The 12,292-nt window shown below is 36.2% G+C and overlaps 2 protein-coding genes across 25 annotated transcripts; both read right to left on the bottom strand.

Moving 5' to 3' along the window:
- Positions 1–1,385: 1,385 nt before the first annotated feature.
- Positions 1,386–9,213, bottom strand: LOC121988772 (tropomyosin-like). 23 transcript variants are annotated; one of them, XR_006114101.1, is made up of 7 exons: positions 8,548–9,213; positions 8,399–8,445; positions 6,955–7,096; positions 6,763–6,773; positions 4,971–5,008; positions 4,772–4,892; positions 1,386–3,555 (listed from the first exon to the last, which is right to left on the bottom strand). XR_006114101.1 is itself a non-coding variant. In XM_042542418.1 (6 exons), the coding sequence occupies exons 2-6, from the start codon at positions 7,190–7,192 to the stop codon at positions 3,493–3,495; spliced, it is 378 nt and encodes a 125-aa protein (XP_042398352.1). In that variant the 5' UTR covers positions 7,193–7,270; positions 8,016–9,213; the 3' UTR covers positions 1,386–3,492. The 23 variants fall into 23 exon arrangements, 22 of the variants coding, with proteins under 22 accessions (XP_042398352.1, XP_042398355.1, XP_042398356.1 ...); XM_042542418.1 differs by lacking the exon at positions 6,763–6,773 and adding an exon at positions 7,179–7,270 and having other exon boundaries at positions 8,016–9,213; XM_042542421.1 differs by lacking the exon at positions 6,763–6,773 and adding an exon at positions 8,016–8,191 and having other exon boundaries at positions 8,399–9,213.
- Positions 9,214–10,125: 912 nt separating this feature from the next.
- Positions 10,126–12,292, bottom strand: LOC121988776 (peroxidase A2-like). Of its 2 annotated transcripts, XM_042542429.1 has the most exons (5): positions 11,435–12,292; positions 11,165–11,347; positions 10,838–11,000; positions 10,611–10,750; positions 10,126–10,538 (listed from the first exon to the last, which is right to left on the bottom strand). In XM_042542429.1, the coding sequence occupies exons 1-5, from the start codon at positions 11,837–11,839 to the stop codon at positions 10,320–10,322; spliced, it is 1,110 nt and encodes a 369-aa protein (XP_042398363.1). In that variant the 5' UTR covers positions 11,840–12,292; the 3' UTR covers positions 10,126–10,319. The 2 variants fall into 2 exon arrangements, with proteins under 2 accessions (XP_042398363.1, XP_042398362.1); XM_042542428.1 differs by having other exon boundaries at positions 10,126–10,750; positions 11,435–12,288.

Genomic DNA, 12,292 nt, shown 5'->3' with positions numbered 1-12,292 from the left:
CTCAGATGTTTCAATCTTTAGTCTCCCCTTCTCTTGCACACATTGAGCAATAAGTTCATTCAATGTCCACTTTTCCTTTTAAGTATTATACGATATCTTAAAAGAAGTGAACCGTACAGGCAGAGACATCAAGACGAAATGCACTAACATACCCTCAGACATATCAAGTTTTAATGTTTTCATACTTATCGCTATATTAGACATCTCTATAATGTACTCCCTTATGTTTTATTTTCCATTGTACCGCATGGTCACCAACTTTGTAAGAAGTGTGGTAGTCTCGACCTTTTCATTTAAGGTGAATCGGTATGACAATTGGTCCAAGAAACTCCTAGCATCTCTTCCCTTTGTTATTAAGCCCATTATTTATGTCAATATGGAAAATCACATGATACTCAAACACATGTGATTTGATTTCTTCCATAGCCGACCCATTGTGCACACAATATGATACTTTATATGAATTATATTTTGGTCAATAGCTCACAACAACTTTAATCAACCACATAATATGTCTTCCATTGGGTCAACATATTTTATGCATGATCTGAATAAAATAATAATTTTGTTTCATAGTTGTAAGCTACCTGTGCATATATCTGACATAAAAGTAACATTCCTTTGGGTCAATTACTCTTAGCATAAATATATGTCTACCAACATAAAATGTACTAATCCTACCTAAGGTGTCTTCTTTTGGATCGACACATTAGTTTAACTTAGTAACACGTTATGTAGATAGACCCAAGAAAATACTAGAAACTTTATTCGAATATGAAACTACAGTTAGCTTAAAAGCTGTTGAATTTGGAGGGGAATAAGAGCATGATTTCTCATCAGCAATAGTTGGCAGCAGAACTCCAACATCTGTATCCTTTGGAGAATTTGTGAAATCCACAGTTGAAGCATCTATTCCCAAATTAGTATCTTTGTAATTTGGCAATTCTTGGAAGACTGCTGACAATTCAAAGCTGTCATCTTGCAAAATTTGCTCGATTGACGTTATGGAAGGGAAATCAGAGTCACTATTGCCTTCATGGTTAACAGATACATCTAAGGCCAAATTTTCAAACAACCTCTTAACCAGGTCAAGCTCAACTCTCACATTATTTTTTTCTTCATTACACTCCTTTAAGGAATCTTCAAGCTTTAGCTTCTCAGCATTGCATTTCTTCAGGGAGTTTTCAAGCTTCAGGCTTTTTTCCCTGCAACACTCGAGGTTCAGGAGAGTGCACTCCAGTTCATTGGTTATCCTATCATGAGCTTTGGCTAATTCTTTTCTCTCAGTCAGAGCTGTAACTAGCTCACACTCCAAATTAGATATTTTCTCTGACAACTCTTCAAACTTTTTCACTAGATAAACCTCAGTTTTCTTTCTGCTCTCAACTTCATCAAGAGCATTTTGCAATTTCAATAGCATTTCTTCTGCATACTTCTTGGAGACAAACGACTGATTTTTCAGCTCCTGGATCTTGGACTCATACTGTTCTTTAATAAAAGCAATTCTCAGTGACTCCTATGATGATCTCTCATTCTCCTTCTTTTCTCGAGCCTGAAGACACTCTGCCTCTGCTTTATCTCTTTGTTCCCTTAGAAGGTTGGACAGGTTCTCTTATATTCTTCTGTCTTCAATACCTGTTCTGAGAGTCTACAACTAAACTCCTCGTTGTGCTCTTGCAAGGCTCTCAACTGAGACTCACATTCCTCAAGCAATTATATTTTTCTATGTTGTTCCTCTAGTTTAGATTTCAGTACCACATTTTTAATTTCTAATGCATCCCTAGATGACCTTAAGTTGCACACTTCTTCTTCACAAAAGATCATAATGTTTTTCAGCTGACAAATCTCACCTTCATATTTCTTCATGTGACAATTACTGTCAGCTTCCACTGTTGCAGCTCTAAGCTGCACCTCTTCAAGTTCTGCATTTTTTTTGTTTACATAATCAATAAGGCTCTCTTTCTCCCGAAAAATAATATCAAAATCAGATTGTAATGACTGAAGAACTATAGATAACTTTCCATTTTTGTCTATTAACAGTGATTCTTTCTCAGCAAGTGTGTCAAGTGAAGCAATAAGATCTGCATTTTTTAAGGTCATCTCCTCAAGCTTTCTTTCAACTGTCTTAAGTTGTGCAAAGGAATCCTGCATCCTGTCACAGAAATGACTTTGCATAACTGTAACTTCAATTTCAGAGGCCAGTGAAGTCTCGAGAAGTTCTGCCAATTGATTTCTCACATCCACAACTTCAACTTTCGAGGATGAGTTCTCACTCTCTAAACTACTTCGGCTTTCTTCACTCTTCATAAGTTGATCCTTATACCCAATGTTTGTTCTTTCTAACTCCAAAATCATATCCTGCAGCTGTGCCACTTCCATTTTTCCTTCATAAAAAGATAACAGCTGACATTCTTTTTCCTCAAACTGTGCTGAAAGGCTTGCAACTGCATCATCAAGTCCCTTTCTCATTCTTTTCTCTGTCTGCATGTCGCTCTGGATGAGTTGCAGACTTTGTTTCAAACTGTAAATCTCATTTTCCATTTGGACGGAAGCCTCATTCTTTGACTGTATAGACAACAACAAACTCCTCTTCTCTTCCATACAATACGTAAGACTGATCTGAGTTTTTGCAAGATCCTCCTTAACAGTTGCTAGTAGAATTAGCTGGTTAACTAGATCCTTGTTCTCTTCAACAGTCTGCTGCAATTCCATTTCTAAGGTTGCCAATTTTGATGACAGTTCTCTATTGATAGATTCGGTTTTCTCTTCAGTATCTGAACTGATCTTAAGCTTCTCGGAAGCATTTTGTAGTTCTTTTTGAAGCTTTTCAACCAAAGCATTGGACATTACTAGCTTTTCAGTTACTGCATTTATATCAGATTCAAACTTCTGCTTCATATTCAGATAATTTAGTTCTGTGTTGTTTTGAGATCTCTGAGAAATATCTCTCTCTTCCTTTATATTATTCATATTCTCTTTAAGCAACTGAAGTATGTTCTCTGTCGCTTCTTGCTTGAACTGTTCCAGACTTGCAATAACTTGCATATAGTTTCTGGCTTCCAATTGATGTGATACAGAGATGTCATCAAGAGCAAAACAATTTATTTGCTCATTGCTAGAAATTATCAAAGCAGATAAATGAGTTTAAAAGCCGACCCCACCTAGTGGGAAAAGGCTTGGTTGTTGTTGTATAAATGAGTTTAAAGATATAACAAGGCGTTCCATGAGCAGTTGCCAAAATGAGGCATGCAATTGTTTTGAAAATCTTTAGGGCCAGAAAAATCAAGTTGGCATGATCATTTAGATGTTTCAAGACTGGATCATAGAACTAGCTAGCACAGCAGTCTTTCAATGGATCACTCTATCACACTCGCCTGTACCAAAATTGGGGTTGTGCTGCCAAGGTACCCAAGCTTTCCAATTGAGAAGTTATGAAGCTACAACAATTTCCACACTTGCATTTTATAATGTGTTGGTGGAACTAACTTGATTTCAAGAATTTGAAAGCAAGTTCAGACGGTAGGTCTCCTGGTTGAAAAGGGATTTATGTACAACCTGAAATTAGTGCGTAAATGAGATGGATCGAACCTCATGTACAAGAATGTATTCACAAAGGCAACTTTGCTATAGTTGTATCCTATGCGTATCAGTTACAAAAGCCTTTGTAAAAGCAAGATCTAGAAGAACTAATAAAAATGCATGCAGTCATCTACAAAATTCCTCAAGTTAAAAGAAGTTATAGGTAAACATGAAAAAAAAAAAGTTATTCGCAAAAATTTGGTGTTATGTGCAGGAACAATGCCAGTTGACTTAACTAAGATTTTAGTATATGAGTTGCTAAAGGCAAATCAGTAATAACCAAATAGTTTATTTAAGATCAAGTTCTTAAGACAATAGAATGAACTGTATATCTTTTCCTTTCAAATGAAAAAACTACAATCCATGTTGTAAGACTATTTAACAGCAGAATCTAGGAGTAAGATATTCCTATTAGCACTCTTGTACTTAGTGATGAATGCCTGGATAAAAAATGTAACATGTACTACTTACTGGCCCATAAAAGCCCACAAACATCTAGACGACTGTTATTGAGACTTTCATAAGAATCAATCAAATACCATTAAATTACAAAAAGTGATGTGCACTGTCACCACACCATGAAGAAGTAAAAAACAATAAAAAGATTATACCATGAACTGAAACCAAGAATAAATTAAATCAAACCTAATTTTAACTAAATCTATGTTCTTTTCTCTTGATTATACCTTGCAGAGTAAGAACAAGGTTTCAACTAAAACCAAGAATAAATTAAATCAAACCTAATTTTACCATGAACTATGTTCATTTCTCTCGAGTCTTGATCGATAGGTTCAATGTTCAAATTAGAGAGCCACATTTTTCCAAAGTGAATGGAATTATTGTTTCTTATTAATGTGTTCATATCGTTTGCACTGCACTGAGTTGAGGTTAATTTAGAGCTGTAGATGATAGAGTGTCAGATCTTCCAAAACTCCATATTATTTGGACATAAATATGGCAGGCCAAATCACATATTTATGTATGACTTAACTTGCTAGTTACACTGTCTACTCAATAGGTAATCTGCACATAGAGATACTGTAACTGAAATTCCTTGTTGATGTCTCAGAAAAGGTAAACACTGCATGAATCTTCCAGAGTTCCTCCAAATCACAATATTAATTTGAGAAATGGAAGCATAACATAGTCAAAGGGAGCCAACAATAATACTACTTAAAATACAAAACTCAACCTTGTCTGCTACTTCATTAACTATCTCTGGTGATGCAACTTCAGTATCAACCGGATAATTTTTATTGCTAGATATCATCTGAATCCCCCTTACACTCAGTTCCCTTTGCTGCTCAAATTCTCTGAATAGCAACGCAACAAGTGAGAAAAGTTACAAATGCTAACAAAAGAGAAAAAAAATGTTTCTTGTTAAGTGGCACCTGAAACCAGTTTTGGAAGTAAGAAGTTGTACTGTGACCTGGAATACACCCAAAAAAAGACAGAGAAAAAGTACCATTACAATGACGAAGGATAAAATAGCAGTAAATGAATCTAATAAAAAAAGCAAGCCACAATGACCCAACAGCCTAAGGCTGGCTCTACAAAGAGGCAGAGATTTTATTTTATTTTTGTAGTGTAGTATAATCTCTTTTATTTGAGGAGAACCCCATTTCAGTAATAAAGGTGAGGTTTGGTCCCAAACAGACCAAAGCCCTTTACCAATCATATTAACCAGCAGCCTGGCAACTTCCATATTATAAGTTCTTCTCGAGTCTTCCTTACCCCTTGACCCTAAATACTCAATTAATCTCACCAAACACCATCCACCAGTCCTTTTTTGGTCTACCATCCTTCATGATTTTTCTTCATTTTATTCTCCAAGCTGACAGACCTAATCCTTGTGTACAAAGAATCTTCTTTATTAAATTTCTTCTAGTAATACCACAAACCCACTGCGCATCCTCATGCCATCTGTTGTACAGATTCTTTATTCACTGATCATTATTCCAACCTATAATTCTTGTAACTTCTTACCAAATTTTAAACTTCAATAGATCCACAAAAGTTGTCAACTTCAATAGCACATTTTTCCTTCTTCTGGAACAATATATATAAAATACCTAAAATATTTACTAACTTCTCCATTGGTTTTAAGTTGATATTAAATTTCCTCTTTGCCTCTACTTAATTCTTAACCTAAAGCCCTTAGTTTCTATGAGTTTTTCATAATTCAATAGAAATGATCCCAATATAAGGATTTAATTAATTGAAATTTACATTGATACATTTTGCAGACATTGTTGTGGTAAATGAAAGAATATATAGCCTCTGTCATCCCCTTTCAGTATCCCATGCATCTCTGTGCACATATTTTTTGATACCTTCAGTGTCAGTCATGATGGTATTGCTGATTTAGTATTCTGCAAATAAATATTTGAGCTTAACTAAAAGATGCATAAACCCCGGTTCTGATCTCAGATAGTATTCAAATCATCTGGTTTCATTATTCAAATAAAAATTCATTTGTGTCTAGTCAAGGTGCTTATATAGTGGTTATCTTATTTATGTGCAATACGATAAAATTTTATTTTCTCCAAATTCTAGTGTCAAAAATTTCATGATGAAACTTTCAAGATCTAGCATAAATAGCTAGTTTACTAGGAGGATAATAGGAGATAAGAGAGGAAGGAGAGAGAGAATACAAGAAAAATAAATATGGATCACTATTTTCATGTGTAAAATTTTGTCACAGAATATTGCAAAGAAAAGTATGCTATATATTTGTCTAACTTTGATAATCTATGTTTATCCTTCTTCCATCAGATTCAGCATGTCGAGAAGTTATAATCCCTAAAGTTTGAATGTCCCTCCACCAAGAACTAACAAAGAATCCAGTATGCCTCATATAAGCTACCAAAACTATTAAAAAAATTTGAAGATATACTTGAAATGTATTGTCAACTCATGTCTCAAATGTTAAAGACCAAATGCTAAATATCAACTTCTGGACTGCCAATTTAACATTTTCCTAGAAAAGTGCTGATTCACAATTTTTGGCTTAAATTTGATAATAAAGACATACCAAATGGTAGAGAATCAAACATGTTCAAAAATAATAAAAACACTGTTGTTCCAAAATCACAATTAGTAAGAGGTAACAAAACAGATGAAGGTTTTAGTGCATCCACAAAGTCTGCAAGGTTGATATTAACTTCTCCAAGGAAACTTGACCTGGAAGACCCCTGTGAAATACATTCCAGAAAGCAAATAAATAAAGATGAGATGTATACCTCACATGACATGTAGCATTTGAAAAGGTATGTAAATCAAGTAGCAGTGGCATTCAGTGGCAAGCTTGTCTAAGTTTGTGATTTGACCAGGAACAGAAAGTAAAAAATACAAAGTAAAAAAAGAACTAAATACCGTAGCCACCAGAAGCTTGTACAGCTTCTCATCATATGTTTTAGTCTTTGCATCCTGGAGCAGTCTTGTAGTTTCATAGATCGGATCTGGCCACTTGCAGCTCCCATTTCTGACATTAACTTTATTTGTTTTCGCAGTTGTTCTGCCCACATCGATGGGGATAAGAGATATAAACAACTTGTCCCACCCTAAGTTTCTAAAAAAGAAAATATCTCTTATGTTACCTAAACATGCTCATTATTACTTGCTACAGGTGTAATATAATTTGTCCAGAGCAAGTATTTTGCTACCAGTATCAGCACTAATATCAGGTTAACTGGAGCATAAGTAACTTGTTAGTCTTAAAATTCACTTTTTTCAATCATTAGATACTCTACAACTGACATCAAATTAAACATGTAAAACAGCTGCAGATCATGAGTTGAACAATATTCCATAATATGATAATTTAGTGAGATTGCAAACAATAACTTATAGGCATTTTACCTGATAAAGAGGAAACGAAATATTGCAACTAAATTGACCACAATTTCCCTAGAAATCTAGATATGTTGAAAACAATGTACAAAACCATAACTAGTTTGTGCTGTTATATTGATTGTCCTTTTGACTTTATCATATGGCAACAAATTCCTTTGGAGGCGATAGAGAGACAGTTGAGCAATAGACAGTCAAAGAAAGATTTTAATTTAATATTGTGCAATTATATATCATTGCAATGTCTGATAAGCTGCAACATGAATATAGTAACAAACACAAGCTGAAAAAACCAACAAGAACTATGCTATCACTTACGGAAAACTAATAATTTTTTATAGTATATCACCATAGTCTGCTATTTTGTGAAGGGCATTGCCATATAAACTTTAGGAAGTAAATCTCCTTAAGCAAGGAATCAACAAAAGAAAATGGAATGCAAAACAGGATAAAGATAAAGTATCATCAAATGAAAATAAGGATAAACAAAAGATTCAAATAAATAAAGTTTCATTTGACCAGCTAGTCAATTCATTGAAAGAAACAATAAAGAAAAAAAAACCCTAGGGAAAGGCAGAGAGTACATGTGTTGCATGAAACTGTAGGCAGAAGACGACTTTCACTTTTGTCTTTTCAATCTTCCATTTAGGAATCCTCAACATTTTTCCTGAATCACTAAATATCAGGCGAATAAAAAAACACCTTTCTTCTTCCTAATTGCTCCCTTGAATCAATTTGTATAAGACCATGAACTGCGTCCCTTTAAGCAAAACATTAATGCATCAAGAAAAATCTAATGCTCTTTTTTATTTCACCAATATAATTTGAAAATGAATTAAATTACCATGTGGATAACCTAAATTCAACTCTTCCAAAAGTGATGTGTATAAAAACATAACAGCAAGCACAGATCCAACTGAATAACCTAAATGCAAGTCTTCCAAAAGAGATGTATATAAAAACATACCAGTATGCACGGATCCAACTGAATGCAACTCTTCACAAAAGAGATATCTATATAAAAACAAAACCAAACAGTAACCACGAATCAGAAACAAGACAAAGAAACTCAGATCAAAATCCGGAGAACAACAATAGATTTTCTACAAATGACACATTTTCATATCCAACGGCTCCAATCTCGGTGCGATCCACTAAATATCAAGCTATTCCAAATCAAATTGAAATAAAACCCATAAAGGAACTCCAACGCAATCGCTCAAGACTTCTAACTGCGGACCAAGATTTGCATTAAAGATCAATACATTTCACCAGCAAAGTACAAAATGCGAACCTTTGAGACGCAAGTACGCCGAATAATTCACTAATTAAGAAAGGAGATCAGTAGACCGGCCAATTAACTCGCCTTGAAAAGTCAAAGAAATCAGTCAACTAGCCAAAACTCGATCCTTTTCGGGAAAAGTCCCAGCCGCTTGAGATTTGTTCCAACCATCAACCTAAGCTCCGAGAATACACTGGTATAAACAAAGCAAGGAAGAAGAAGAGAGTGCGCGTGCGTAGGGGCAGACAAAAAGAGCATGCAGCTCAACCGACGCCTTCACCAAACTCCGGATCGCGCTTGGCGAGCAAGCGAGGGCGGAGGAGACTGCCGCTGACGAGGCTCCAAGGCGTGATGGGGCAACGATACTTATAGGAACGTGCAACTAAAGAGACTCCTTCGGATCGCAATGCAGCTCGATCGCCTAGCGGTCGATCGAACTCACCAAAACCAGAGAGAGAAAGAGAGTGAGAGAAGGGGTTTTAACTTAAGAAAAGGGACGTCGCGCCAAAGCCTGATGTCTCACTGATAATTATAAATACTAATCATTGAATTAACGATATAATATAATATTAGAAAAATAATTTTAATCTACATAAATAAATTATATTTGAACATGTTTAAACATTTATAAGATTGTCTCGAGAATTTTGTTTTAATGGGGAAAAAATAATGATACAATTGCATGAATTAAAGCCTACTCTTTCTTGTGATTGCATTCTTCAACAACTACCACCAGACTACTATAATTGAGATTTGAGTACATTATACAAACATAGAAAAATATATATTTTTTATTTGATAAAAAATGTCGATTAAAATTTTGGTATATGATTTACCTACTTTTGGAATTTTAATAAAATCGGAGTTGATCTTTAATTACTATGTCGTATTATAAATTAACTGCACGCGGCGCGAGCGGCGTGGAGAAAACGTGGGCCTCACGTGGAGAGCTACGGTCGGTAGGAGAGTCCGATTCCTGGGTTAGCCCGGCCCGTAAAAAATTATTCATAATCTAATGGTTTTTTTAAAACAAAAATATAAGAAAAATTAAACCGTACACATATTTATTTATTTAGTTTCCAAAAAGTGAAAAACAAAAATAATCTTAAAAAAAAAAAAAAAGGCGCCTTCGCTTTTACTGTTTACTTACTGCTCTGCTTTGGCCTCGGAAGTCGGAACGACTGTATGCTTTTGCTTTACAGCCTTTCTCCTCTGTCTACTTCTCCTCCTTCTAGTTCTTCTCTTCTTTCCCCTTCCTCCCTCTTTCCTTCCTCCTCATCTTCTCCCTCCAGAGCTCCTGTTGGGCATGGAGGTGACCGTATCTGGCTCCGAGTGACAACATCAGAATTTTCTGTGTTTTTTTGTTTTTCAAAAAACAAAGAAACTGGTAAAGGGTTTTAAGCTCTGTGACCTTAGAGAAGAAGAGATTTTTATAATATAGCTAGGTTAGCACCAAGTTTTGTGATTTACCATATTTATTTATTTAAAACTAATAAACAAACCGGACTAGTCGGTTCTATCGATTGGTAATTAAGACACTAGACATGTTATTGAGTTTGAATTCAAATTGGCACAACAGAGCAACTTCTTTTAGCGCCAACTTCATTCAGCCACTAGCTTCATTCACTTGCCGGCAATTGCTCCTGATCTCCCCGTTGCTCCCCGTGAGCACACTGATGTTGCCCATCTTGATCATAGCCTCGAGAAAGCTCTCGAAAAAGGCAGTTTGATTCATGGCAAACTCGTTGACGATGGGGGCAGTAGATGCATTGGTGGAGGCAGCAGAGAGCAGGTCTTGGTCGGTTTGGAGCAGCCCCCTCAGGCTCTGCAAATTGGTATAGTATTTGTTATCAAAGGCGTCAGGAGTGGAGACATCAAAGTCATTGAGGGCGCTGACGTTTCCGCCCTGCGGGCAACTCTGCTGCAATGCGGAGAGGTATGTGGTGTTCAACGATGGATCTGGGTTGCCTGTGTCACCGAAGTTGTAGAGCCGCTGGTTGAATGTCCGACATTGTGCGCGCCCAAAGGTGTGAGCTCCTACAATTTACAATCTATTTAAAATTAAAGTCGATATTCATGTATGTATGTAAACGTTGTCATACTTCAAGAGAGTTGTTCAATTACCAGATAAGGCGACTAAATCTGTGACGTTAAGGTTGACAGCCGCAAACTTTTGTTGGAGGACAGTCACACTGTCGAAGGGAGAAGGGAGGTTATTCGCGGCAGTTATGTTGGTTGTAGTTCCATCTCTTCTTCCAAGTAAGACACTCCATGAAGGCCCACCTGCCTTAAGTTTTAACAGTTTTCAAAATTTTGATAGAAATTGATTTAAGAGAAGGATAAACTGAAGATTCATCACATAATTAATTAATCATTAATGAAAATGAAAGGTGAATTTGAGCTCTCGAATTCAAAACTTTATTAAATGACAGAATTATAATTAACTCTTACTAAGTTGACTGAAGCTTCAGCGGTAATAGCTAAGATGTCAGAGCATGACACAATGCCGGAGCAGTTGTTTTCCACCGCGACTTTGATCTTATCTATGATGTCAAAACCCCGCGCAGAATTCTTGTTCGGGGCAGTACCCTTCTCCGTGCTGCTATTATCTAGCAATATCGATCCATCGCAACCCTACGAAGATCATCATAGTGATTAAATTTAGATTTGATCATGCCGATTATGAAAGGAAGCTAGTTAAGAGGAGACAGAGCAACATACGTTGGCGAAGCAATCATGGAAGAAGAGGCGAGTGAGGCTCGCGAGGATGCGTGGATCCGAGCTCTGTGCCTGTCTCACCTGGTCACGCACGATAGTCGACACGCTGGGGCAAGAGGTGTCATAGAACGTCGTGGTTAATTGAGCCTCGCACTCGTAGAAGCCTAACAACAACAACGTAAGAAACAGAGAGGAAGAGAAAGCATGCGAAAAGGAGAAGAAAGAAGCCATGCTACTAAATTCTAACTTGCGCAAATCTCTTAACGAGACACTCTGCTCTGTGTCATTTATAATGAAGTGAAGCGTAGAAGGGACGATGGATAGCCTGTTTTTCTTTTTGAAATAGGAAAAAAGAAGAGGGAGATAATGATACTCATCTGTTAATAAGTGGGGGATCATTGTCCCCATCAATACCAAGGCTGAATCAAAAATTGACCCAGTCTTTACCGCGGATCAGAGATCTCATCCCCTAATTCTGAGGGGAGGTCTTTGGAAAAGTTGCTTGCTGTGTCGAAATATGGTGAGATGTGATGCGTGACGGTGTAAGAAATGGGGGCCCCAAGGAATGGCGATGAGCTGGACGTCATTGTCATTTCCCATCACAAACATCTAAAACGTAATTACGTGTCATGTTTTGTCTATGTAAAAAGTAAGATAATAATTTATGATTATATTCGAGCAATTGCTCACCGTTTGAAACGTAAAACAATAAGGGGAAAAAATCAATGAGATAAATAAGATTGACGGATACAAAAATTTCAATAAATAAATGTTTTAGTAATTCAAAGGGACATCAATATAGTTCTCATTAATTAATACCATTAAGAATGAGCAACTAAAGAGGATCTTTTTAGTCCTTTG

This window comes from Zingiber officinale, chromosome 6B (assembly GCF_018446385.1).
Source record: "Zingiber officinale cultivar Zhangliang chromosome 6B, Zo_v1.1, whole genome shotgun sequence".
Lineage (NCBI taxonomy): Eukaryota > Viridiplantae > Streptophyta > Magnoliopsida > Zingiberales > Zingiberaceae > Zingiber > Zingiber officinale.
Note: the sequence above shows the minus strand (reverse complement) of the source record. Positions and strands in the feature narration are given on the sequence as shown.